Source organism: Dipodomys merriami, unplaced genomic scaffold (genome assembly GCF_024711535.1).
Source record: "Dipodomys merriami isolate MVZ:Mamm:240054 unplaced genomic scaffold, mDipMer1.0.p SCAF_42, whole genome shotgun sequence".
Classification (NCBI taxonomy): domain Eukaryota; kingdom Metazoa; phylum Chordata; class Mammalia; order Rodentia; family Heteromyidae; genus Dipodomys; species Dipodomys merriami.
In genome coordinates this window covers 749,502-777,173 of record NW_027205826.1, presented here as the reverse complement: position 1 = coordinate 777,173, position 27,672 = coordinate 749,502, and the positions used below count along the sequence as shown (strand labels likewise).

At 57.8% G+C, this 27,672-nt stretch overlaps 1 protein-coding gene across 3 annotated transcripts in view; it reads right to left on the bottom strand.

The window, feature by feature from the left end:
• The window catches only part of Dnah17 (dynein axonemal heavy chain 17), a 96,668-nt gene that overhangs the window by 27,648 nt on the left and 41,348 nt on the right, over positions 1 to 27,672 (bottom strand). For 2 of the 3 annotated variants that reach the window (XM_069992869.1, XM_069992871.1), the window contains exons 38-55: positions 27,191 to 27,348; positions 25,869 to 26,007; positions 25,458 to 25,685; positions 25,146 to 25,283; positions 23,826 to 23,958; positions 23,285 to 23,412; positions 21,821 to 21,969; positions 15,418 to 15,700; positions 15,134 to 15,307; positions 14,734 to 14,941; positions 14,172 to 14,337; positions 11,788 to 11,890; positions 8,151 to 8,298; positions 7,713 to 7,804; positions 6,045 to 6,206; positions 5,719 to 5,883; positions 4,197 to 4,388; positions 861 to 1,127 (exon numbers count right to left, since the gene is read on the bottom strand). In XM_069992869.1, the coding sequence (XP_069848970.1) occupies positions 861 to 1,127; positions 4,197 to 4,388; positions 5,719 to 5,883; positions 6,045 to 6,206; positions 7,713 to 7,804; positions 8,151 to 8,298; positions 11,788 to 11,890; positions 14,172 to 14,337; positions 14,734 to 14,941; positions 15,134 to 15,307; positions 15,418 to 15,700; positions 21,821 to 21,969; positions 23,285 to 23,412; positions 23,826 to 23,958; positions 25,146 to 25,283; positions 25,458 to 25,685; positions 25,869 to 26,007; positions 27,191 to 27,348 (3,033 nt within the window). The remainder of the gene's footprint in view (positions 1 to 860; positions 1,128 to 4,196; positions 4,389 to 5,718; positions 5,884 to 6,044; positions 6,207 to 7,712; positions 7,805 to 8,150; positions 8,299 to 11,787; positions 11,891 to 14,171; positions 14,338 to 14,733; positions 14,942 to 15,133; positions 15,308 to 15,417; positions 15,701 to 21,820; positions 21,970 to 23,284; positions 23,413 to 23,825; positions 23,959 to 25,145; positions 25,284 to 25,457; positions 25,686 to 25,868; positions 26,008 to 27,190; positions 27,349 to 27,672) is intronic. The other variant, XM_069992872.1, reaches the window with a different exon arrangement.

The window sequence follows — 27,672 nt, the reverse complement described above, 5'->3', positions numbered from 1 at the left end:
GGGGTGTGAAGGGCGGCCAGACCCCAGCGTCACCCTGACGGTGCTGTGAAGGAAAGCGCAGACGAGGGAGAGGTGGGGAACGGGCCTCCACGCGGGACGGATGGAGATTGGGGACCAGGAAGCTTCAATCCCTCCTATGAGGGCTTCCCCCGGGCCCTGGAGGACAGCGCCTAGCTCCCGGCACAGACCCTGAGACCCCCACCCCGCTGGAGAAGGTGCCGGGGGACAGGCCTTCGGGTCCCTTCGCGGGAGGAGGGCCGTCCCTCTCACGGAGCCTCAGCCTCGCCACCCTCCTCATTCTCTGGTTTCTCCCTTCATGGCTGCGGGTCTGGCTCATTGGAAGTGTGGCCCTTTGCATGGGACTAGGGCCATGTACACATCTCCCAGCCCTCTCTGGAGATGAGGATGCTGGCAGCCTTGAGGAGGCGGGTCAGGAAGCGGCTGTGGGATCTCTGGTCCCACGGCTAGGATCCACCAAGGGAACTGTGGGTCAGAGACAATGCTGGACGGGACGCTGGCTCTTATAGCATCAGGTGACCACCACAGATGCCTACCAGGGCTGGGGCTGACCTCTGCCAGGGACAGTCACTCTACCTGAACTCCGAGGACAAACCCCAGGCTCCCAGGGGCTCTCAGCTGTACCGAAGGAGTCCAGGAGTGCTGACAGCCAAGCGGTGTCTACCTCCTTACACTTGCTTAAGTGAGGAAATACTTTCTCCAGCCCTGAGCTAGCTCTGACATCGTGCATTGAACAATGTCCAGGCTCGAGCCCCCCACCCCATGGCCCCCAGTAGCCTGGGAAGAGATGGTCTCAATTCAGGGGGGCACAGACTCAAGCCTTGGGGTGCTGGGGGTCTTACCTTAAGCTGCTTGCGCACCTTCTCGATGAAGAACTTCCAGCACGCCTCCCGCGTGTCCGCCAAGCCCATGGACTTCACCTGCGGCCGCATGGAGGAGATGATGTTCTCCACCTCGTCGTCCGCGAACAGCCCAGGGATCTCCCCCGAGGCCAGCAGGTCGTTGATGAGCACCAGGAACTGCTCCTCCGCCACCTGGGAGTCCGTCATGAGGAACACTGAGGGCACGTTCTTCACCGCCGCCTTGATGTACTGCGCGGCCAGGTCCAGCTAGACACAACAGAGACGCACCGAGTCCAACACCGGAGGCCGCTGGCCACAGCCCTGCTGGAGCCCAGGCGGGGTTGGTGCACTGCCCGGGTGGCACTGCATTCAGGCCCAAAGAGCAAAGACACAGCTACGCTGCCGCCACACGGCTGCCCAGGAGGCTGAGAGCTGAGGGTCGACGTTTGAAGCCAGCCTGGGCAGGAAAGTCTGTGAGACTCTGATCTCCAAGTAACTAGCAAAAAGCTGAGAGTAGAGCCGTGGCTCAGGTGATAGAGTGCTAGCCTTGAGTGAATAACACTGGGGGACAGCGTTCAGACCTTGAGTTCAAGCCCCAGGACCCCCCCCCCCGCCCCTGACCCCTAATCACCCCAAAACCAGACAATAAAGGCACTGCTAGCTACTCATGGAAGACGCTAGCTGGTTGTGGTGGCTCACGCCTGAAGTCCTAACTGCTTTGCAGGCCCCGGGCCCCGCGAGTGCGCGGTGCGCTTCCCGCCTCTTCTGCACCTGATGCTGCCCTGGCCCTTTCCTTTCGCACATCTGCGGGCCAGGGAGGCCAGGGAGCTGCTCCGGCTCAGGGAAATGAGCCGCTCCCCCCTGGCCTGGGGGAGGGGGGTGGGGGGTGAAGGATGTGAGGAGGGGGCAGGGAACATCTGAGGGTTCCCCACGCGGCATCCCACAGCTGTACACCCACACGCTGCCGGCCTTTGTGGGGTTCACCAGGTGCAGACCCCCCCCGTTCCGTTTTTCTCTGTCTTCGTGGCCTTGGCTCGACCCTGGGACGGGGCAGCTCTGTCCTCCCTCTACCCACACTTCCAGGTGGGCTTTTCACCCGGCACCGGCATCCATTAGGGCCAGTGCCTGAGCCCTTTCCCGCTCCGGCCCTGTGCTGTATCAGGACCACTGTCCCATCCACGCCGCAGCCCCGTGCTGTGTCAGGACCACTGTCCTGTCCACACCATGGCCTCGTGCTGTGTCGGGACCACTGTCCCATCCACGCCGTGCCACACCGGTCACATCCCACATGGGAGGCCTGGGCTCACCGCCTGCACCAACACACACACCTCGGACAAGAGACTCGTGTGGATGAAGATGCCGCTGCTGCTGCAGGTGGCGGTGGTGCGGGTGATGGTTCTCCTGAGACCGGATCTCAGAGCCGCTGTGGCTGAGGACCCCAGAACAATGCTAGGACCCAACACCCGCCTTGGGCCCTGAGGCAAGGGGTCAGGAAGAAAATCCCCACCGAGGCAGAGCAAAGAGAACGGTGTGCTCAGGAGCCTAAATCAGTGCAGCTCAGCTAACAGACTGGAGGAAGCCCAGCACGGTACTCAGCTCGGGATGGAGACTCCAAGCAGCATCAGGCCAGTGCGTGATCGCGCAGGGACCCCAGCCTGGCGCCGACTCCATGGTCCGCAGAGACGCTCCTCACCCACGGGCTCCGGAGGCCCAGTGTGCAAAGACTCTCGCCAGGACTTAACACCAGACGGCAGCTGGGCGCCGGAGGCTCATGCCTGTCCTCCCAGCGACTCAGGAGGCTGAGATCTGAGGATTGCGGTTCAAAGCCAGCCTGGGCAGGAAAGGCCGTGAGACTCTTATCTCTAATAAACCACTAGAAAACTGGAAGTGGCACTGTGGCTTAAGCAGTAGAGCACTCGCCTTGAGCTGAAGAGCTGAGGGACAGCGCCCAGGCCCAGAGTTCAAGCCCCACAACTGACCAAAACAAAAAAAACGTCTGGCAGCCCCTTACCAGAGGCTAGTGGCTGGCGCAGTGTCCGGCGCGGCTTGTTCTTGTCCCCACCACCCCGACTCTCCTCGTGTCTACGGGATCCCAATCCCTGAGCTCCAGACCAGATCCATGCGAGCCCCCAGCCGCAACTGGCACAGGGCCTGTGCCACGGGGAAGGTTCCTGAGGTGGGTCTGGCGTGGTCCTGGCCCCACCGAGGCGGCCCTGGCACGGACGCAGGGGACATGGCTGCATGGGTGCTTAGCTTGGTCCAGGTCTCTTCTCAAGCCTGGTGAATTGCTTTGGACTAAGAGTGTTTGATGCACCTGCAGCTTCTTGTGAGAGCAAATTTCCAGGAAGGAGAAATCAATGGAAAGCCTCAGCCGCGTGCTACGGCCCGGCCGTGGGAGAGCTGCTTCCACTAATGTCTATTTAATTTGAAATGCAGCCGCCAGAATCTCAGGCATGTAGAACGACATCCAGCAATGGTTTTGAATTCCTGTGTGTGTGTGTGTGTGTGTGTGTGTGTGTGTGTGTGTGTGTGTGTGTGTGTGTGTGTGTGTGTGTGTGTGTGTGTGTGTGTGTGTGTGTGTGTGTGTGTGTGTGTGTGTGTGTGTGTGTGTGTGTGTGTGTGTGTGTGTGTGTGTGTGTGTGTGTGTGTGTCTGTTCTGGGGCTTGAACTCAGGACCTGTCCCTTGGCTTTTGCTGCTCAAGGTTGGCACTCTACCATTTGAGCCACAGCTCCACATCTGGCTTTTTGAAGGTTCATTGGAGATAAAGACTCTTGGACTTCACTGGTTGGGCTGGCTTTGAATGGTGGTCCTCAGATCTCAGCCTCCTGGGTGGCTGGGATGACAGGTGTGCACCTAGGCGCCCAGTTGGCTTTGCATGCTTTAATCTGGAGAACTGGGGACAATTTAGGGTGCCCAGTGACTGGGAACCAAATCCTTTGGCCTCTCTGATGCTGTGGACGTCATGGGATGGCAGCTAGGTGCCCTGGCATAGCCAGCTGCTGTCTCCTGCCTGGGACAAGGATGGCAGTGTGGTGGCATGCTGTCTGTGTGAAGGAAGTGGTGGCAGCATGCTGTTTGTGGGACAGTGGCATGGTGGTAGTGTGGTAGCACAGTGTCTGTGGCATGGTGGTGTGGTTACATGGTGTGTGTGGTGGTGTGGTAACACGGTGTCTATGGGATGATGGCATGGTGGTGTGGTTATACGGTGTGTGTGGTGGCGTGGTGGCACGGTGCTGTGGATGGAGGCATGGTAGCGTGGTGACACGGTGTCTGAGGAAGGGGGGGTGGCACTCCCCTCTCTTCCTCCCCGAGCATCAGTTGACTCGCGCCCTCACCTTGAGGTCTGGGATGGCGTAGCCCTTCTTGAGCGTGATCTGGAACACGTCCAGGGCGCTGATGAAGGCGGCCAGGCGGGAGAGGCTCTGCTTCCCGCTGCCACCCACGCCCACCAGCAGGGCGTTCCCGCGCGGGCCCTCCAGGATGCGGTTAATCCTGCAGATGTGGGACACGGCGTCCTCGAACAGCACCTGCAGAGACCGGAGGGCGTGTAGGTGGCTGTGTGGAGCCCACGGCCTCGCCATGCAGCCCTGGGAAGAGTGGCGGCTCTGGTGCTCCCAGTCGTCCCTTGCTCGGCCGAGAGTGACCCAAAAGCTGGGCACTGGTGGCTCACGCCTTCCATCCTAGCTACTCAGGAGGCTGAGATCCGAGGATCGCAGCCCAAGGAGGAAAGACCATGCATGAGACTCTTATTTATCCCTAATTAATCTCCAAAAAAAAGCCAGAAGGGGAGCCTGGCTCAGATGGTAGTGTGTTAGCCTTGAGCAAAAATGCTTAGGGATATGGTCTGGGCCCTGAGTTCAAGTCTCAGGACCCAGACAGGGGATGAAGGAGGAGAGAAGAGTAACAAGAGAATTTAAAGGAGGCCGGGTGCCGGTGGCTCACGCCTGTAATCCTAGCTACTCAGGAGGCTGAGATCTGAGGACCAAGGTTCAAAGCCAACTCAGGCAGGAAAGTCCATGAGACTCTTATCTCCAGTAAGCTACCAGAAAACCGGAAGTGGCACTGTGGCTCAAGCAGTAGAGCACTTGCCTTGAGCTGAAGAGCTGAGGGACAGCGCCCAGGCCCAGAGTTAAGACCCATGACCAAAAACAAAAAAAGAATTAAGGGGGCTGGGAAGATGGCTCAGTGGTAGAGTGCTAGCCTTGCATGCATGAGGCCCTGGGTTCAATTCCTCAGCACCCCATAAACAAAAATAGAAAAAAGCTGGAGTGGCACTGTGGCTCAAGTGGTAGAGCGCTATCCTTGAGCTGAAGAGCTGAGGGACAGCACCCAGGCCCAGGGTTCAGGCTCCACGACCGGACTCCCCCCCCCAAAAAAAAGAATTAAAAGGAAAATAAGAGAAATAATTACTTTAGAAGCCCTGAATAATTTATTAGCTCCTGTTAGCTTTCTACTGTGCCTCATGTATATCTGTATGTCTGCGTACGTTTATGCTAACACTGGGCCTTGAACTCAGGGCTTTGTGCTCTCACTTGGCTGTTTCAAGGCTAGAGTTCTACCACTTGAGCCACGCCTCCACTTCCAGCTCTTTGCTGGCTCATTGGTGATAAGAATCACTCAGATTCATCTGCCTAGGCTGGCCTCAAACTGCTCCTCAGATCTCAGCTTCCTGAGTGGCTAGGATTACAGGTGCGAGCCACAGGTGCTGGACTGCTTTATCCTAAGTTGTTATGTGTAGGAAGAAACAGGTCTGGACAGGCACTCGGGTCTTGGCAGGGGCAGGGGCTCCCCAGGACCAGGGGGACTGTTCTTCAGGGAGACAGGAGAGAAGTCCTCCGCACGCCCAGCCCCGCTCACCAGGTTCATGACAGCGTTCACTTCGTTGTAACTGTCCAGGACGTCCACCAAGAGTTTATTCAGCTGAGCTGTGTCTGTCACAGGGTAGTATTTGGGATCGCCAATCCCCTGGGCAAAGTGGCAGAAGATATTTGGCTTGGCAAATAAGAGTTCTTCTCCGAGTTCCTAGAAATAAGAGTGCAGATACTTCCATACCAAAATAGGAGTGGAGATTCTGCCATATTTTGCCACCAGCGTCAGCTAGCTGGCCCGGCTCTCGGCCAAGGTGGCCCCAAGGGCGCTTACCATGGCCCCCGCTTGCATGGGAGGCCGCTGGCCTGACTTACATCAAAGAACTTCTTGGTGGAGGCCACGGTGACTCGGTGTAACGTCTCCTGGTCTTTCTCGTCTACCATTTTGTCGCCGTACACCCGTTCGGCCTCATGCAGCCACAGGCGGACGAGGTCCAGTGGGGTTTTCAGAATCTCTCCTAAGGAGAATAAGAGGCCCTGCCCCCCCCCATGGGATGCTCAGTGCCTCTGGCTGCCTTGTAGGGGTCCAGTGTGTGTGTGTGTGTGTGTGTGTGTGTGTGTGTGTGAGAGAGAGAGAGAGAGAGAGAGAGAGGGAGAAAGAGGGAGAGAGATAGAGACAGAGACAGAGACAGAGACAGAGAGAGGCATCTGTCTGGTTGTTGGCTCTGCTTTGTCTTGGGCCCCTGGTGCCTGAGGTCACACCCAGCTTGGAGGGTGTGGCCATGCCCCGTGGGCTGTCCTCACAGGACAGGGCTACGGTCTCCATGCTCTATCCTCCTGTGGGGAGCACAGTGTGGAGGAGCAGGGAGGCTAAGCACAGGGCAGAGAGCGGCGCCCACAGGCTCCGGCGCCCATGCTCTGGGGTTGAGACCTGGCTCAGCCGGGTGGGCCAGAGGGGTGGAGGGGTGGGTGTGGGCCTGGGTGGGCCAGAGGGGTGGAGGGGCGGGTGTGGGCCTGGCTCAGCAGTGTGTGTGTGTGTGTGTGTGTGTGTGTGTGTGTATGTGTGTGGAGGGGTGGAGGGGCGGGTGTGGGCCTGGCTCATTGGGGTGTGTGTGTGTGTATGTGTGGAGGCGTGGAGGCGTGGAGGGGCGGGTGTGGGCCTGGCTGGGGGGGGGTACGGAGGGGAGGGGCGGAGGGGCGGGTATGGGCCTGGCAGGGGGGGGTGCGGAGGGGCGGGTGTGGGCCTGGCTCAGTGGGGGGGGGTTGCGGAGGGGCTGAGGGGCGGGTGTGGGCCTGGCTTGGGGGGGTGCAGAGGGGTGGAGGGGCGGGTGTGGGCCTGGCTTGGGGGGGGGGTGCGGAGGGGCGGAGGAGGGGTGGAGGGGCGGGTGTGGGCCTGGCTTAGCGGGGGTGGGGGGTTGGGGGGGTGGGGGGTGTGGAGGGGCGGAGGGGCGGGTGTGGGCCTGGCTTAGTGGGGGGGGGGTGCGGAGGGGCGGGTGTGGGCCTGGCTCAGCCGGGTGGGGGGTGCAGAGGGGCAAAGGGGCGGAGGGGCGGGGGGGGGGCCTGCAGCCCACTTTGTGGAGTGTGTACTCCAGGAACAGAAAGCGCTGGGGACAGGACATGTGCACGCGCCGTGCACTCCGAATGACGGAGCGGGGTGTGAGCACGCGGGATGCTGAGGGGCTCTGTGAGGGCCGGGCGCCTGGCGGACACCTCCCACCCGCGGAGTGGGAGGCTACGCGCCAGACCTAATGCCTAACTCAGAATAGACAGTCCACGAGCAAACACGGCTCATTATCATCACAACTGTCACCCTCTCAACCACCACCACCACCACCAAAGCATCCTCACCATCACCGCTGTTACCACCACCCTCACCACAAATCATCACCATCATCACCATCATCATCACCATCATCACCACCATCTCTACCAAAACCACCACCAGCCTCACCACCTCCCTCGATCTGCCCCCTCTGCTCTCTCCTTGGAGCTGCAGGGGAGGGGAGCGCTGAGGGGCAGGGACTCGGCCACGGGGTGGGGTACCTGGAAAATGTTGGACAGGTCCCTGAGGTTGAAGATGTAATGAAACTTGATGGCCGTGGGGAGGAATGTGGTGGCCACCTTCTGATGCAAGGCTGTTTGTTACAGGGAAAGAAAGGAAGGCTCATGGATTCGCACGCACTCCTGATGGGCTCAGGGAGCGCAGGCCCAAAGTTCCTACAGCCGAGGCCTAGGAAATGGTGCCAGCTTGAGGATGCAATCAGCAGCGCCTCTAGGAGGGGGGCAGGGCAGCCCGTATCACCCCTGCGCTCCACAGCTCCTGTCCTCTGCTCCCCCCGCCCAAGCGACCGTACTCCACACAGCCATCGTTTAAAGAAAATGTATGGCTTCCAAAGGATAAATAAAATATTTACCAGGGGAAACGTGCGAAGCAGCACCCAAGGGGCAGGTGTTACCCGCAGCGGAGGCCGGCCATCTTACCTAGGGCCGAGGCCACCAGCTGGCTGCTCATCCTCTGGACGACCAGGGTGGCCGAGCGGTAGGACAGGTGCTGCGACAGGATGGTGCTGTAGATGGTGCTGAGGGCCTCCTGGCCCGGGAAGCTCACCGCAAACACGCAGAAGTGACGCTGCCAAGGCAGCCCCTCTGTCAGCAGCCCTCGGCCGGCGGCTCTGGCCAGGGCCAGCTTCTCAGAGAGCGGGGACCCCCCCCATCCCTGTGTCCGTTGCCCAATGTCCCCGGGGCCCCGGCGGGATGGGCACTTTCCCCTCTCTGTCCCTGGCTAGAAAATTGCATCAAATACTGATTAGATGTAAAGCACTCCAGCTGATGTGGTGCTGTTAAGACAACCATTTGACACCGGGTGCCGGGGGGCTCTCGCCTGTAATCCTAAGTACTCAGGAGGCTGAGATCTGAGGATTGCGTTTGGCAGCCGGCCCAGGCAGCCAAGTCGAGGCTCTTATCTCCAGTAAACTACTTTTTAAAAAAAAGCGATGGCTCTGGTGGTAGAACACTAGCCTTGAGCAAATAAAGCTAAGGGCTGCACTCAGATGCTGATTTAAATTTCAGGACCAGCACAAAACAAAACAAAACAACAACAACAAGATCACTTTGAGGAATCGAAAGTTCCAGCCTCAGCCCTAGGCGAGCGGCCGGGCCCTCCAATCTCCCGTGGAGGAGTGTACTGGTCTGGCTTTAGTCCCAGGCCTCCACAGGCTCTGGGCTTGGAGGGAAGGGCCGCAAGGGCGGGCATCACTCCTCAGGTGCAGTGCACTACAGTGTTCAGTGGACGCACCAAATACTGCATGGGACGCACTACACCGAGAAAGTGTGTGTGACGTGTCTGCAAGTCACATTTCCCTCTGTATTGTCGTCTGTGAAATGTGGCAGCTCTCTGGGGGCACAGGAGGCCTGGTCAGCCCCTTGTCCTTCCTGTCCTCTGCCCTCCCCTCCTAGTTTCCTGACTCTAGGAAAGGCTGTTTCTAGAAAATTCCTGCCTGAAGCTCTCACATCCCGTGGCAGGCTGAGAGGTGGTGTGACTGTGCTTGCCTGTGTCTGACTGTGGTGTGACCCGTGCTCACCTGTGACTGTGGTGTGACTGTGCTCACCTGTGACTGTGGTGTGACTGTGCTCGCCTGTGACTGTGGTGTGACTGTGCTCGCCTGTGACTGTGGTGTGACTGTGCTCGCCTGTGACTGTGGTGTGACTGTGCTCGCCTGTGACTGTGGTGTGACTGTGCTCGCCTGTGACTGTGGTGTGACTGTGCTCGCCTGTGACTGTGGTGTGACCGTGCTCGCCTGTGTCTGACTGTGGTATGACTGTGCTCGCCTGTGTCTGACTGTGGTGTGACTGTGCTCGCCTGTGACTGTAGTGTGACTGTGCTCGCCTGTGGCTATGGTGTGACCATGCTCGCCTGTGACTGTGGTGTGACTGTGCTCACCTGTGGCTGACTGTGGTGTGACTGTGCTCGCCTGTGACTGTGCTCACCTGTGACTGTGGTGTGACTGTGCTTGCCTGTGGCTGACTGTGGTGTGACCGTGCTCACCTGTGTCTGACTGTGGTGTGACCATGCTCGCCTGTGACTGTGGTGTGACTGTGCTTGCCTGTGACTGTGGTGTGACTGTGCTCGCCTGTGTCTGACTGTGGTGTGACCGTGCTCGCCTGTGGCTGACTGTGGTGTGACCGTGCTCGCCTGTGACTGTGGTGTGACTGTGCTCGCCTGTGACTGTGGTGTGACTGTGCTCGCGTGTGGCTGTAGTGTGACTGTGCTCGCCTGTGACTGTGGTGTGACCGTGCTCGCCTGTGACTGTGGTGTGACTGTGCTCACCTGTGTCTGACTATGGTGTGACTGTGCTCGCCTGTGACTGTGGTGTGACTGTGCGCGCCTGTGACTATGGTGTGACTGTGGTGTGACCGTGCTCACCTATGACTGTGGTGTGACCGTGCTCACCTGTGACTGTAGTGTGACCATGCTCACCTGTGACTGTAGTGTGACCATGCTCGCCTGTGTCTGACTGTGGTGTGACCGTGCTCGCCTGTGTCTGACTGTGGTGTGACCATGCTCACCTGTGACTGTAGTGTGACCATGCTCGCCTGTGTCTGACTGTGGTGTGACCGTGCTCGCCTGTGTCTGACTGTGGTGTGACTGTGCTCACCTGTGACTGTGGTGTGACTGTGCTCACCTGTGTCTGACTATGGTGTGACTGTGCTCACCTGTGACTGTAGTGTGACCATGCTCGCCTGTGTCTGACTGTGGTGTGACTGTGCTCGCCTGTGACTGTGGTGTGACCATGCTCACCTGTGACTGTGGTGTGACTGTGCTCACCTGTGACTGTAGTGTGACTGTGCTCACCTGTGTCTGACTGTGGTGTGACCATGCTCACCTGTGACTGGTGTGACTGTGCTCGCCTGTGACTGTGGTGTGACTGTGCTCGCCTGTGTCTGACTGTGGTGTGACTGTGCTCACCTGTGGCTGTGGTGTGACTGTGCTCGCCTGTGGCTGACTGTGGTATGACTATGCTCACCTGTGACTGTGGTGTGACCGTGCTCGCCTGTGTCTGTGGTGTGACCGTGCTTGCCTGTGTCTGACTGTGGTGTGACTGTGCTCACCTGTGACTGTGGTGTGACTGTGCTCGCCTGTGACTGTGGTGTGACCATGCTCACCTGTGACTGTGGTGTGACTGTGCTCGCCTGTGACTGTGGTGTGACTGTGCTCGCCTGTGTCTGACTGTGGTGTGACTGTGCTCGCCTGTGTCTGACTGTGGTGTGACTGTGCTCGCCTGTGACTGTGGTGTGACCGTGCTCACCTGTGACTGTGGTGTGACTGTGCTCGCCTGTGACTGTGGTGTGACTGTGCTCGCCTGTGACTGTGGTGTGACTGTGCTCGCCTGTGTCTGACTGTGGTGTGACTGTGCTTGCCTGTGTCTGACTGTGGTGTGACTGTGCTCGCCTGTGTCTGACTGTGGTGTGACTGTGCTCACCTGTGACTGTAGTGTGACTGTGCTCGCCTGTGACTGTGGTGTGACTATGCTCACCTGTGACTGTGGTGTGACTGTGCTCGCCTGTGGCTGACTGTGGTGTGACCGTGCTCACGTGTGTCTGACTGTGGTGTGACTGTGCTCGCCTGTGACTGTGGTGTGACTATGCTCACCTGTGACTGTGGTGTGACTGTGCTCGCCTGTGGCTGACTGTGGTGTGACCGTGCTCGCCTGTGTCTGACTGTGGTGTGACCGTGCTCGCCTGTGACTGTGGTGTGACTGTGCTCGCCTGTGACTGTGGTGTGACTGTGCTCGCCTGTGACTGTGGTGTGACTGTGCTCACCTGTGACTGTGGTGTGACTGTGCTCGCATGTGGCTGTAGTGTGACTGTGCTCGCCTGTGACTGTGGTGTGACTGTGCTCGCCTGTGTCTGACTATGGTGTGACTGTGCTCACCTGTGACTGTGGTGTGACTGTGGTGTGACTGTGCTCACCTGTGTCTGACTGTGGTGTGACTGTGCTCACCTGTGACTGTGGTGTGACCGTGCTCGCCTGTGACTGTAGTGTGACTGTGCTTGCCTGTGGCTGACTGTGGTGTGACTGTGCTCGCCTGTGGCTGACTGTGGTGCGACCCGCGCTCACCTGCAGTCGGGGGTCGATGGTGAAGGACCCTGCAGTGGGATTCATGCAAGCCACGTACTGACAGTTATGGACGTCCTTCAGCGTCAACTTCTGCCTGTCATACCTGCAGGTGGCATGGGGGGACACTGGGCTAGAGGGAGGACAGTGTGAACAATGGCTGACGGGGCTGGAGGGAGGGCAGCGTGAACACTGACTGGCTGGAGGGAGGGCAGCATGAGCACTGACTGGCTGGCTGGAGGGAGGGCAGTGTGGACACTGACTGGCTGGAGGGAGGGCATTGTGTACACTTACTGGCTGGAGGGAGGGCAGTGTGAACACTGGCTGGCTGGAGGGAGGGCAGTGTGTACACTTACTGGCTGGAGGGAGGGCAGTGTGAACACTGACTGGCTGGAGGGAGGGCAGTGTGAACACTTACTGGCTGGAGGGAGGGCAGTGTGAACACTGAGTGGCTGGAGGGAGGACAGCGTGAACACTGACTGGCTGGAGGGAGGGCAGCGTGAACACTGAGTGGCTGGAGGGAGGGCAGCGTGAACACTGACTGGCTGGAGGGAGGGCAGCGTGAACACTGACTGGCTGGAGGGAGGGCAGCGTGGACACTGACTGGCTGGAGGGAGGGCAGCGTGGACACTGACTGGCTGGAGGGAGGGCAGCGTGGACACTGACTGGCTGGAGGGAGGGCAGTGTGAACACTGACTGGCTGGAGGGAGGGCAGCGTGAACACTGAGAGGCTGGAGGGAGGACAGCGTGAACACTGAGTGGCTGGAGGGAGGGCAGCGTGGACACTGACTGGCTGGAGGGAGGGCAGCGTGGACACTGACTGGCTGGAGGGAGGGCAGTGTGAACACTGAGAGGCTGGAGGGAGGACAGCGTGAACACTGAGTGGCTGGAGGGAGGGCAGCGTGGACACTGACTGGCTGGAGGGAGGGCAGCGTGGACACTGACTGGCTGGAGGGAGGGCAGCGTGAACACTTACTGGCTGGAGGGAGGACAGCGTGGACACTTACTGGCTGGAGGGAGGGCAGCGTGAACACTGACTGGCTGGAGGGAGGGCAGCGTGGACATTGACTGGCTGGAGGGAGGGCAGCGTGAACACTGACTGGCTGGAGGGAGGGCAGCGTGGACACTGACTGGCTGGAGGGAGGGCAGCGTGGACACTGACTGGATGGAGGGAGGGCAGCGTGGACACTGACTGGATGGAGGGAGGGCAGCGTGGACATTGACTGGCTGGAGGGAGGGCAGCGTGAACACTGACTGGCTGGAGGCGTCATCCTTGCCCTGCCCCTGCCTCCATATACAGCCATCACATCTGCACAACTGGTGTTACTTCATGCTCTGAGGGGAACTTCTGAGCCGAAGCCAAAGGCAAAGGGTCCCTGAGCACAGGCCTTCGGCTTAGCTGCCACCCCCACCCTGTCCCCATGTCAAAGCTCACAGCCTATGGATCATGGGCTAGGCCCCAAGCCTGCCCTATTCATGGGGCTCCACTCTGACCCAATCACATACCTGAGTCCCTCCCCACTCACCCACTCATGGCCACACCCCACAGAGCAGTGGCCCCACCTACCCACTGGCCACACCCCACAGAGCTGCATCCCTGCCTACCCACTGGCCACACCCCCACAGAGCAATGACCCTGCTGACCCACTGGCCACACCCCGACAGAGCTGAGACCCTGCCTACCCACTGGCCACACCCCCACAGAGCAATGACCCTGCTGACCCACTGGCCACTCCCCCACAGAGCAATGACCCTGCCTACCCAGTGGCCACTCCCCACAGAGCTGAGTCCCTGCCTACCCACTGGCCACTCCCCACAGAGCTGAGTCCCTGCCTACTCACTGGCCACACCCCACAGAGTTGAGTCCCTGCCTACTCACTGGCCACTCCCCACAGAGCTGAGTCCCTGCCTACCCACTGGCCGCTCCCCCACCAAGCTGAGTCCCTGCCTACTCACTGGTCACACCCCATCAAGCTGAGTCCCTGCCTACCCAGTGGCCACTGCCCACAGAGCTGAGTCCCTGCCTACTCACTGGTCACACCCCACCAAGCTGAGTCCCTGCCTACCCACTGGCCACACCCCACAGAGTTGAGTCCCTGCCTACTCACTGGCCACTCCCCACAGAGCTGAGTCCCTGCCTACCCACTGGCCACACCCCCACCGAGCTATGGCCCCACCTACCCACTGGCCACACCCCCACAGAGCTATGGCCCCACCTACCCACTGGCCACACCCCCCACCGAGCTATGGCCCCACCTACCCACTGGCCACACCCCCACAGAGCTATGGCCCCACCTACCCTTGGCCACACCCCCACAGAGCTATGGCCCCACCCACCCACTGGCCACACCCCACCGAGCTGTGGCTCCGCCTCTAGCCCTCCTCACCAGTGCCCATGGTCCATGTGCTGCCGAATGAGCGTGTGCGGGGCTACTGTGCCGTACTTGTCTACCTCTGGCATATTCATGTCGTCGATGAAGTAGATCAGCTTCTTGGTGCCTGGCGGCCCGTAGTTCCTTCCAGATTTTTTCTCCAGAGGCTTCTCCAGCACCCCTGGGGGCAGAGGGAAAGGGTCAAGGAGCCACCGCCACCCGAGTCTGGGGCGGCCAGCAGGCGGGCTCAGGAGCGTGCCCACCCAGTGGGGCAGGGCTCCCTTTGAGGAGCAGGGCTCCGTGCTAGGCAGCGGCCACTCTGGTTGGCTGCTGGAGCAGAGCACAGGCTGGGAGGCCGGGGTGCGGGGGACGGCACCGGGTCAGCCCTGGGGCCGGCGGGGGTGGGTGTGGGCTCTCCCGGCAGGCCTGGCACCTCAGCCAGCCCTCACTGCCCGGGCCCTTCCCAGCAGGGGCGTGGGGGCCCCACGTCCTCAGGCCCGAGGTGGGGCTGACAGAGACGCAGGCAGGTGGGGGGCGGCCGTGCGGACCGGGCGTGCTGCGCGCAGGTGGGGCTCACCCTGCAGCATGGCGGAGGTGGTGTAGAAGTTGAAGGGCACCGCCTGCACCAGGTAGTCGTCCGTGCCCAGGCTCTCCAGCTTGTCCCCCATCAGCACCGACTTGCCGGTGCCGGCGTTCCCCACCAGCATCACGGGCCACGACTTGGCCATGAGCAGGTCCATGAAGTAGCGGATGCGGATCGTTTCTGTGGTGTGGACCAGGGAGGCCTGGGGGGGGGGGCGGGCGGGAGGAGAGGGCACAGGTCGGCTTCCGCCCCCCTCACCTGTGTGCACTCAAAAGCCTGCTCCATGCTGGGCATTGGTGGGAGACCTGCTCAAGTCCTGGCCATGGACGTTGCGGGCGTGGGTGGGGGGAGGGGACACACCCTGCTCCCCGGGCCACTGCCCGCGGGGCGTTACCTGCAGCGGGATGTCAGGGTCCAGCTCAAAGGCCGGCACCTTGTCTGTCCACGGCATGAATTTCTTTGTCTCAGGGTCAATGTAGTAGTCAAAGATGGTTCCTTGGGAAGGGAACTTGATGGTTTTGAACTCATTGATCCACCATCTGCTGAACTCCACCCGATAATCTATAAGCTGTTCAAAATCAGACACACAAAGGGACCAGCTAGCTGAGTGGGCCGCCGCCGAGGTCCCTGGCTTTGGGGGTACGGGGTGGGGGGGGCGGGATCCCCACCGGGCTTCACCTGGTCCTGGAACATGGCGCCCCCAAAGGACCAGAAGCAGGCAAACACGAAGTAGAGCTCATACAACTCCTTGGGCGAGTCGGGCGGGGCGATCTTCTCGGTGAGGAGGCACTCCAGCAGGTACAGGATCATCTGCGTGATGGTGATCTCGGGGATGGGCGTGATCCGCTTGAAGCCAAACCGCAGCTTGTCCAGGCACGTGGGCAGGTACTTGTCGAACAGGATGGTCAGGTTGGCCTTCTCAGACTGCACCTTGCGTCTCTCGATCCAGCTGCTCACCACCCTGGGGAGGTCCGGGCCGTGGCTGCTTCCGGTCTACATGCAGCCCCCTTCCTGCCACAGGAAGCGCCTCCCACCTCTCCTCCGTGGCCAGCCGTAGAGCCAGGGCTCCGCCCGGCTGCAGACCCTAACAGAGCCCAGTAGGCTTCTGGGCAGTGGGGCCTGTGTGCTCTCTCTGAATTGGTAGCTCTGGGGGTGCCCTAAGCCTGGAACAACCGGGGACTTTCCTGCTGCCACCCTGGACGCACCAGCCCCTCTTCCCTCAACGAAGCTAGTGTGAAGCTGAGGGGCAGGGGATGAAGAGAGAGGAGAAAAGTCTCATGCCATCAACTGGGGTGGTGTAGAGAGAAGGCGGGGGTAGGAAGGAAGGGTAAGGAGTGGGGATCAGGGATACCCTATGACATCATTCAGACTTCTGGATCCAGCCCTGCCTGAAGCTCCCACCTAGCGACTTGTAAGTGTGCGCGCATGTGTGACTGGGGATATATCTCTGGCAGAGAGCATGTTTGCTATTTACAAAGCTCTGGTATCATAAGAAAACACAATGAAATCAGTGAATTACAGACTGATGAAACAAAACCAAATTGTTGGTTCTTCAAGATGATAAACACAATTGATAAACCCTTAGCTGATCTGACCAAAAGGAGAAGATGAATTAACCAGATAAACAAAATCAGGGCTGAAAAGGGAGATATGATAACAAATACACACAAGGTCCTGAGCATTATAAAGGAACACTGAAAACCTTTATGCAAACAAACCAGTAGATACAGACTTATTTCTATATGACCCACTTGATTGCCAGAAAAATTCAACAAAGACCTTTAAAGAAGACCAAACACCAACAATCCTTGAACTGCCCCAGGAAATAGGAAGGAAGAATCACCACCAAATTCCCTGTATGGAGCCATCTTTAGATTCATTCCCAAACTAGACAGAAACACAACAACAACAACAAATGGGAACTATAGACCAATAGCTTTAACGCAGAACTTCATATATGCCAACTCAATAAGTGTAATAGTGGCACTTAAACAGAATCAAGGATAAGTCACATAATCATCTCCATAGATGCAGAGAAAGAAAGCCTTTGACCCAATCCAGCAGCCTTGCTTATAATAAAGCTCTAGAGAAGCTAGGAACAGAAGCAACATACCTCAGCATAATGGTTTATTCGTGGCAAACCTACAGTCAATAACATTTTAAATGGTAAAAAAAAAAAAAACAAAAAAAAAAACTGAAAGCATTTCTTTTAAAATCAAGAATAAAGGCCAGGCGGCAGGTGGCTCACACCTGTCATCCTAACTACTCAGGAGGCTGAGATCTGAGGATCATCATTCAAAGCCAGCCCGGGCCGGACTCCTTTGTCTAATTAACCACCAGAAAACTGGAAGTGGCACTGTGGCTTAAAGTAGAAGAGTGCTAGTCTTGAGCAAAAAGGTCAGGGACAGCACCCAGGCCCTGAGTTCAAGCCCCATGACCAACAACAACAACAAGAAAATCAGGAGTAAGACAAGGATGCCTGTTCTCTCCCTTCTATTCACTATAGTACTGGAATTCTTAGCCTGAGCAACAAGGCAAGAGAAAGACATAAAAGGAACCTCCATAGGAAAGGAAAAAGTTAACCTATCCTTATTTGCAGATTATATGATCCTATACATACAGGACTCCAAGGGCCCCACCCCCAACTCCTACAGCTAACAAATATGTTTGGCAATGTAACCGGATATAAAATTAACACACAAGCCAGTGTCCGTGGCTCATGCCTGTAATCCTAGCTACTCAGGAGGCTGAGATCTGAAGATCGTGGTTCAAAGCCAGCCCAGGCAGGAAAGTCCGTGAGACTTTGATCTACAATAAACCACTAGAAAACTGGAAGTGGCACTGTGGCTCAAGTGGTAGAGTGCTCGCCTTGAGCTGAAGAGCTGATAGACAGTGCCCAAGCCCAGAGTTCAAGTCCCACAACCAACACACACACACACACACACACACACACACACAAATCAGCATTTTCCTGTATACCCACAATGAGCAGATGGAGAAGGGAATTAGGAGAACAATTCCATTCATGATCACCTAAAAAAGAAAAAAATCTAGAAATAAACCTAATTAAGGACATGAGGGACTTCTACAATGAAAACTATAAAACTCTGAAGAAAGAAATAGAAGAAGACACTAGGAGGTGAAAAGACCTCCCATATTTATGGAAAAGCAGAATTCCTGAATACTGTGAAAATGGCCATACTGCCAACGGCAATCACAGATCCAAGGCAGTCACAAATCCAGTGCAATGCCCGTTGTAATCCCAGTGTCATTTTTCATAGAGATGAGCAAACAATGCAAAAATTCATACAGAACCACACAAGGCCCCAAGGAGCCACACCAGCCTCCAGCAAACAAGATAAGCAATCCTGCAGTGATCACAATTCCAGAATTCAAACTTTACCACAGAGTCACACTAATGTAAACAGCTTGTACTGGCACAGAAACAGGCCCCCAAACCAATGGAACAGTCTAGAAGAACCAGAACCCACACCCCCAGCCATCTGATGTTTGACTAAACAGCCAAAAGTATATGTTTGATAAAAGCCTCTTCAATATATGGTGGTGGACAAACTGAACATCCGTATGCAGCAGACTGAAACCTGATCCTGGTCTCTTACTGCTTATGTATGTCATTTCCGAGGAGATCCAAGACCTCAACAAATTAGACCTGAAACCTTGAAACTTCCGCAATAGGAGTAGGGGAAACATTAGAACTCATTCCTAGAAGCAAGGAACTTCCTGAGCAGAATTCCAGGGGCTTGGTAAATAGGGAGAATTAACAAATGGCACTGCATCTGCAAACAACACTAATATAGAGTTGGATATAGTGTCTAAGGTAAAAAGACACCTAAGAATGGGCGAAGGTCTTTTTTTTTTTGTTGATGGTGATGGGGCTTGAACTCTGGGCCTGGACGCTGCCCCTCAGCTCTTCAGCTCAAGGCAAGCACTCTACCACTTGAGCCACGCGCCACTTCTGGATTTTTCTGCTTCTGAGGTGTTAAGCAATCAAACCCAGGGCCTCATCCATGCAAGGCAAGCACTCTACCACTGAGCCACATTCCCAGCCCTGGGAGAAGGTCTTTTACAGCTATATGTCTGACAAGGGTTCAATAACCAGAACATATAAGAAACTCAAAAACCTATCCCCCCCCAAAAATCCCCAAGAACTCAACTAATAAGTGGGCAAAGGAGCTAAACATTCCTCTAAAGTACCCATGACCAATAAATACATGAGGAAATGCTTAACATCTCTGGCCATAAAAGAAATGGAAATCAAAGTGACACTGAGGTTTCACATTATCCCACTAGATTGGTCATCGCCAAGACCACAACCAACAAAGGCTGGGGCGGGGGGGGGGGGGAGGGGGTGCAGGGCGGGAGGGGCCCTCACACCCCGCTGGTGGGAATGTGAACAACTGCAGCCACCACGGAAGTCAGTATGGAGATTCCTCAAAAAGAACCTGGGGTTGGCCCAGGTGGTAGAGCACCAGCCCATATGTGAAAGCAACTGCCAGAGAGTGAGTTCGAGTCCCCGTCTTGGACAAAACCAACAAAAAAAAACAAACATAGAACTACCCTATGACCTAGTGGCACCACTCCTGGGTCTTCATTGGAAAGTCTGCAAGGCAGGGTACAACAAAGGCACCTGCACACCTGTGTTCACTGCTGCACAGTTCACAATGGCCAGGTTATGGAGATAACCCAGATGCCCTACAATGCACAAATAGGTAAAAACATGTAATATACACGTGTGTGCATGCACATACATAGAATTGCATTTTATGCAGCCATCAGAAAGAATGAAATTGTGCCATTTGCAGGGAAATGGTGGGTGAGGAAAATACCAAACGGAGAGAAGGCAGGCCCAGAAGGACAAATGGCGCATTTTCTCTCACATGTGGATCTTAGATGCAAAATACAACTTTCCATATAATCACATACACACACACACACACACACACACACACACACACACACACACACACACACAGACCTATGCATGTGTATGTGAGCAAGTGGGAAAAAGTACAGTATGTGCAGGTATGAAACTCCCCAGGGTAAACTCAACAAAGGAGTTTAACCAAAAGACTAGGGGTTAAGCCAGGCTGGGGGAAGGGAACTGGGGACCAACACAGTCAGAATGCTTGGCGTACACGCGTGATAAGGGAAGTCTGTGGGAGGAGGGGACTCGAGGGTCTCTGGCCAAGGGTCACCAGACATGCACACACACACACACAGTGAACTGTAACCCCTGGCATAATCATTTCAAGTTTAAGAATGTGCATTACCTGTCTTATGGTTAACGAAAAAAATGATCACAAAATCATTTTAGTGTAATGGCAAAGGTAAAAAAGACGCAATCTACACACACACACACACACACACACACACACACACACACACAGAGGCTGTAGTCCCTTGAGGTGGCTGTCCTGTCTGTCTGAACAGTGGGCACTCCGGGGAGACCCTGCTTATCTGGCAGCAGCGGTGAGCGATGTGGGCACTGTGGCCGATCGCTGGGCTGGGCCAACCTGTGGCCGGGTCACTCAACAGGTGTGGGTGCGGGTTTCTGGCCTGCACACAGGGGTCATGCTTACCCTGCCTCACAGCTGCTCCAGAGCACCCCATGCCGCTGCCCAGGGCCGGCAGAAGGGAGCCGGTATCCCCCGAGCGCAACGCGTGACTGTGGGGAGCCCTGGGCAGCGCGGCGGGACGCCGGCGTGGGCAGGATGCTGGCCCTGCCAAACCCAGTGTGGCTGCCACATGCAGCCCTGCCAGCAGGCCTTCCCTGAGTGCCCTCGTGTGCCCGACCCCCCCACTTCCTGTTCCTCCACTGCGGCAGGGGAGAATCCAGAGCTGGGGACCCCACCTGCACTGCATCAATCCCACTCCCCGCCCCTGGCAACCTCCAAGCAGAGCAGGGCTGTGAGTGGGGTGGTGCGTGGGCCTGGGGTGCCAGCCCCAGCACAGCAGGGGCACAGCAGGGGCACAGCTGGGCGGGGGTTAGGTTGCACTTTTGGGGCAGCCAGGGAGAAGGTTCTATCCTGCAGGTGGGTGCCAGGCGCTTCCTGCCGGGCCCCCGAGGCCTGCGGGGGGCCCATCAGCCTGGGCCGGCTTCCGGCTGGGTCGCAGGGCTCTCCCAGCCTCCCCACAGGGAGGGCGGGCTGCTGCTCTGCTGGGGGTGAGGGGGCGCACAGGTAGAAGTGACCCCAGACCCCGGGCCTCAGCTGCTGCTTCCCAGCCGCTGGCTCCCCTCCCTGCCCCCCGCTGTGCCCCTGCGCCCTTGGACCCCCAGACCCCGGGCCTCAGCTGCTGCTTCCCAGCCGCTGGCTCCCCTCCCTGCCCCCCGCTGTGCCCCTGCGCCCTTGGACCCCCAGCCCCAGCCTCATGCTGCAGGGCTCGATGGTGGCCTCACCAGGGACACCTCCTCCTGGGACCTCAGGCCGTGACTGCATGGAGAAAGGGCTTCTGGGAGTAATCCGGTTAAGAATCTTGAGACGAGGTCAAGGGACTAGGATGGGCCCTGAACTCAACACCTGCTGACCTCACACCCCAGTGAGGTCAGAGGTCAGTCTCTCCTGTCCTAGGGTCCCCCAGCTGCCCCCTCAGAGTTCTGTCAGTGCTGGCTCCTGTCCACCCCGAGTGCTCTCTCCTCTGTCCTGGTTTCAGTCCTCTGGGAAGGCCCTGTCCCCCCCCAGGGGCGGAGCCCTGGACTTCCAGCACTCGGCCAATGCCCACATCACCGTCTCCCGAGTCAGTGCGCACCTGCATCACTTAGGAAGAGACATCTGTCTCCTCCTTCCACTGCCACTCAGGGATGCGAACACACCAGTGTTTACTGTATGGCTGGGCAGATGGGAGGATGGATGGATGGATGGGTGGGCAGATGGATAGGACAGATGGATGGATATGCAACTCATATGGATAGAGGGAGAGATGTATAGGCAAGTCACTCACATGGATAGACGGATGGATAGATGGATGGACAGATGGATGGGAGATAGAGTTGTGTAACTCTGGTCTTGGCCAGCAGTCTCTCTCTCAGCCCATCTGGGAGGGGAGCCCTGACCCTACTCACGGGTTCCAGCCCAGGTCGGCCGGGTTGATGTAGAGGATGCCGGCTCTGGAGACGGTGGCAGGGGTGGCGGTCCGCAGGTGGCTGATCTCAAACACCAGCCTCATGGTGCGGTTCAGCGGGATCCGCTCGTTGCTGGCCAGGGTGAGGACCTGACGGGGGAAGTGGCAGACAGGAGTGTCACAACGAAGAGCGGGGGAGGCCTGCACCGGCCCAGAACCCGGCGAGTCCACACCGTGACCTGCATGGGAGCTAGTGCCACGCCACAGGACACACACGCCTTTCAAAACCACAGCCCCTGGGCTGGGAAGGTGGCTTGGCGGTAGAGTGCTGGCCTAGCATGCATGAAACCCTGGGCTCCATTCCTCAGTACTTACACAGAAAAAGCCGGAAGTGGCGCTGTGGCTCAAGTGGTAGAGCCAAAGAAGCTGAGTTCAAGCCCCAGGACTGGCAAAACAAACAAACAATCCAAAACCCACAGCCCTAAGCTGGGCACTGGTGGCTCACACCTATAATCCTAGCTACGCAGGAGGCTGAGATCTGAGGATCGCGGTTTGAAGCCAGCCAGCCCGGGCAGAAAAGTCCCAGTGAGACTCTTATCTCCTATTAGCCACTCAAAAACTGTAAGTGGCACTGTGGCTCAAGGGTAGAGCACTCGCCTTGAGCTGAAGAGCACAGGGACAGCGCCCAGGCCCAGAGTTCAAGCCCCATAACCGACCAAAAAAAAAAAAAAATCTGGAAGTGGCGCTGTGGCTCAAGTGGTAGAGTGCTAGCCTTGAGCAAAAGAGCTGAGGGACAGTGCCCAGACCATGAGTTCAAGTCCCATGACTGGAAAAAAAACAACCCACCAGGGGCTGGGAAGGTGGTTCAGTGGTAGAGTGCTTGCCTTGAGCTGAAGAGCTGAGGGACAGCCCCCAGGCCCAGAGTTCAGGCACCATGACCAAAAAATAAAACAAAAAAACAAAAAAACCCCTAACAAACCAAACACACACACACACACACACACACACACACACACACACACACACACACACACACACACACACACACACACACACACACACACACACACACACACACACACAGCCCTCTATATTGTAAATTCTCATGTTCCCTCTTCTATCTAATTGACAATCTCTTCTTGTTTTCAGGAAGGGTCTCTTTACGTAACCCAGGCTGGCCTCTGCTGGCGATCCCCTTGCCTCAGCCTCCTGAGTGAGTGCTGGGGAAAATCACTTTCATAAGCTGCTTCCATAATTGTCACTCGCCATCTCTCCAGCACCGTGCCACGGTGCTGCTGCTGGAATGTGCAGAACTGCGTGCGGTGTGGACGCCGGCTCTAGACACGTTGCTCTCCGTGGCTCCTAGCACTTTGCCCAGGCCTCCGGGGCTCCGCAGCCCCGTGTGCCCGCCAGCCCTCCCCGCCCCCCCTCAGCGGGGGTGAGCTGGGAGTCAGGAGCCACACACCTTGTTGTCATCCATGACGGTGTTGAGGGACTCGATCCACATGGGGTCAATGTCCCCGTCCAGCACGATCCACTTGGGCCCATCGTGAGTGATGTTGGCCAGGTCCCGCATGATGGTGGAGAAGAGGCCTGGGGGGGGAGGGGGGCAGGGCTGGGGTCACACCCTGCTGAACCCCAGGGGCATTGTGGGCCAGCCACTCCTGCCTCGGCTCCTCCCTGATGGGTGAACAGTCCTCAGAGACAGCAGGTAGGGAGGAGGGAAGGGGGACATCTCCCCCCACCCCCTGCCCACGGCGCAGCCCTCCCTGGGGTTGGGGGAGAGCTGAGTTGTGGGTGAGTCCCTCCACGGGCCACACCCAGTGCCCCCGCCCTCCGGCTCAGCCCCGTGGCCTGGTGGCCTGAACCCCAAGCCCTCTGAGCGCCTGCTAGCCTCAGCTCCACCTTCACCGTGGGCCCCGTCCTTGCGCACCGTGTCCCCCACAGTTGGTGGCCACCCCACAGAGGGCCCTGGCAGTGCAGGGCGCCCCGGGCTGCTCTGTTACCATCTTTCCATTCCCTGGTGGCCGGGTTGATGATGCCGAAGAGCTCGTCGCAGGTGACGGCCTTGGGGTCCAGGTCGATGGCCACCGGCTTCCTCTTCATGTTCTGATAGGTTTTGTTCAGGGACTTGAGCACCTGGCGAGGGCGGAAGTGGCGGTGTGACCCCCTGGCCCAGCGCGCGGCCTGCACCGGCAGCCGCCCCCTGCCGGGCCCTGGACATCTCTCTGGGCCAAACGGGCAGAACTGCTTCTCTGGGCCCCGTTTGCCTCCATGGGCGTAGGGGCGTCTGTGCCCCAGATGATGTGCAAGTGGCTGGTGACAGGGCGCTGGACTCTGACTGTTCACGCCCACCCACCCCCACGGAGCTCCTGAGGCTGGGGAGACACGGCCCGGCCCCTCCACGCAGCACTGGCACCTGGCTTAGCTCCTACTTTTTTTTTTTTTGTGGCAGTCCTGGGGCTTGAACTCAGGGCCTAGGTGCTGTTCCTGAGCTTCTTTGGCTCAAAGCTAGCGCTCTACCACTCGAGCCATAGCGCCACTTCTGGCTTTTTCTGTGTATGTGGTACTGAGGAGTCGAACCCGGGGCTTCATGCATGCTAGGCAAGTGCTCTACCACTAAGCCATCTTCCCAGCCCTAGCTCCTACTTTTTAAAGAAAACTTGGGAGCTGGGTGCCAGGGTCTGACACCTGTCATCCTAGCTCCTCAGGAGTCTGAGATCTAAGGATCATGATTCAAAGCCAGCCCAGGTAGGAAAGTCCACAGGACTCTTATCTTCAATTAAACACCAAAAAGCTGGAAGTGGAGCCATAGCTGGTTTTAGTAGTAGAGCGCTAGCTTCGAGCATAAAAGCTGGGGACAGCGTCCAGGCCCTGAGTTTACACCCAGCATTGAACTCAGGGCCTCGAGCCCTCACTCTACTTTTTTTTTTTTTTGCTCAATAATAGTGCTCCACTGTTTGAACCACATTTCTAGTTCTGGCTTTTTGCTGGTTAATTGGAAATACAAGTCTCATAAATGTATTTGCCTGGGCTGGCCAGGAACCAAGATCCTCAAATCTCAGCTGTTGGCACTTGAGTTCAGGAACGATTTTTCACACTGGCGTACTTGTCCACCCTCTGGGTACGTTTCACTTAAGTCTAGGCTGACTTAGAATCTCCAGCACTACCAGGCATTAGTAGTATAAGCCGCCACCCTGTACATGTCATCCAGAGACAGGACGGGGGGGCCCTGGCTTGGGGAGAGGTGCTGGAGGGCTGACCCTTCACCCCGGACCTCCATGACCTCCACGGTGGGGCTGGAAGCTCCGTGCCAGGGGCCTTGCCTGGGACTTGCCGCTGCCGGCGTTTCCGATGATGAACACGGAGTGGCGGACCTGCAGCAGCTCCTCCAGCTGCACCACCTTCAGCACGAAGCTGTCCTCCGCCTGCAGCTTGAGCTCCACGATGCTCTGCTTGATGATCTGCCCGTGCCAGCACCGTCTGCTCCGGCCCCAGACGCGGGCCGGCCCCACGCAGCCACCCAGGACCCATCCAGCTGCGTGCCCACCACCGAGGTACCAGGGCACGGCGGGGTGGGACGGAGCCCCACGGGACGGGCTCCCCAGGACGGGTGGAGGCCGGGGCAACCGAGTTACCTTCTCAAAGTTCAGGTCTCGCTTGCGGGGCACGTCCAGCGCGGGGAAGAGGTCCCCAATCAGCCCCATGAACACGGGCAGGTCATCCGTCACGATCTTGGGGATGTTGAAGTCCCGCAGGGCCCTCATGAGCACCTGGTCCTCTGCCCGAGTGGGATCCCCCCGCTTCAGGGAGCCGGCCACCACCAGTACCGACTTGATGGCCCGCAGGCCCCAGTCATAGTGATCCTGTGGAGGGATGGGGGTGAGTGCATCCCCCACACTGCCAGCTCGTTCTGGGGTCGGCCGGGCAGGAGGGACACCATCTGTGTGTGTGTGTGTGTGTGTGTGTGTGTGTGTAAAAGCTGCCGTGGTCCAGGTTGGCCCCGGCCTACCCCACCCCACCCTGGGCTGGCCCCTTAGGCTCCCCACCTGCTTGGAGAGCAGCTCTTTGCATAAGGTGTAGAGTGTGATGAACTTCCGGGCCAGCAAGCGGGCCTCCAGGAAGCCCTCGGCCACCAGCATGATCTCACAGATGAGCTCGAAGTCGGGAACCACCATAGCGCAGGGTCTGGGGAGACGGGCGTGGGCATGCGTGCCTCCCTCCCCTTCCCTTCCACCCCGACTCCTTGCCCCACACACATAGGGGACGGCTGGGTATCCCTTCACTTCACCGCACCCCCGGGGGTGCGGAGCTGGTTCCCAGCCCCAGCCAGCTCCTTGCACACCCTGGGCCCTGGCTCTGCTCCGCTCCCCTAGCTGGGGCCTCCTGCCTCAGGGAAGATGGAGATTTTTTTTTTCTGATCATGCTGGAATTTGAACTCAGGTCTTTGCACTTGCTAGGCAGGTGCTCTACTGCGGAGCCAAACCTCCAGTCCTGATCTTTGCTATTTATGTATGTATTATTATTTTTTTGGTACCATTATTGGGGCTTGAACTTAAGGCCTTGAGCTCTCATTTGGCTTTTTCACTCAAAGCTGGTGTTCTACCACTTGGGCCACACTTCCACCTCCAGCTTTTTGATAATTAATTGGAGATAAGTCTTACAGCCTTTTTGCCTGGGCTGGCTTTGATCTGTGGTCCTTAGGTCTTAGTCCCTTGAAAGCCAGATCTACAGGCATGAATCATCAGTGCCCTGCTTTTGTTAGTTATCATTATTATTATCATTACTTTGTTGGTCATGAGGCTTGAACTTAGAGCCTGGGCACTGTCTCTAAGATGAGCCACAGCTCCACTTCCATTTTTCTGGTGGCTCCTTGGAGATAAATGTCTCATGCAGCTCAGGCTGGCTTCTACCTGTGATCCTCAGATCTCAGCCTCTGCAGTAGCTAGGATTACAGGTAGGAGCCACCAGCGCCTGGCCTTGCTAGTTATTTTTGAGATAGGGTCTTGCTTCCCGCCTGGGCCTGCATCTGGGTACCATGTGTCTGTTAGGTTTCCTTTGTAGTGAGGACAACAGACGTGCACCTCTGTGCCCAGCTCTTATTTGAGAAGGAGTAGGGGCATCTCACAAACTTTTCTGCCCAGGCAGGCCTTGAACCACAATCCTTTCAATCCCAGCCTCCCAAGTAGCTAGGATTGCACACCTGACCCACCCAGCCCCCGCTTGGCGGAGGCCTTCAGAGGCCAGGCCTCGCCCACCTTCTCCCCTGCCGCCTCCCCGCTCCCGGCCTGGCCTCTGCTCCTCCTCTGCTCAGCGCTGGGCTCTGGACGCAGCTGTGGCTGTGTCTGGGCTGAGCGTGGAGGCCGCTCACCTGAACAGGGCCTTCAGGTTCTCCGGCAGCTCCGTGCGGCCGGCGTAGCCAGGGTTCATAGTGATGAAGATGCCCACGCTGGGGATGAGGCCGATCATCTCCCCCAGGAAGTTGAAAGTCTTTTTCTTGGCCCGAATGGCATCTTGGACACATTTTACCTAAATGGCCAGTACATGGGCATCAACACAGAGATGCGCAGCTTTGAAAGCCCATGGTAGCCGGGCTGGCCTGCCCCATGGCGTTCCCCTGCCCCCCCCCCGCACCGTCTAGCCTCATTCTGCTTGCTGTGTCACAAGAGCGGACCTTAGAGTATGTGCCCTGAGGTGGCTATCTGTCTGCAAGGCCTCGGCCGTGTGTCCAGGCCCACTGGCCCTCGTCATTTCCCAGCGGCATTCCCCCTCAGTCCCTCCCTTGGGAGGCCCGGCAGTAGCTGTTGCTCTCTCTGGGAATTATTGTCCAGTCTCAGAGTGTCTGAGCTGACC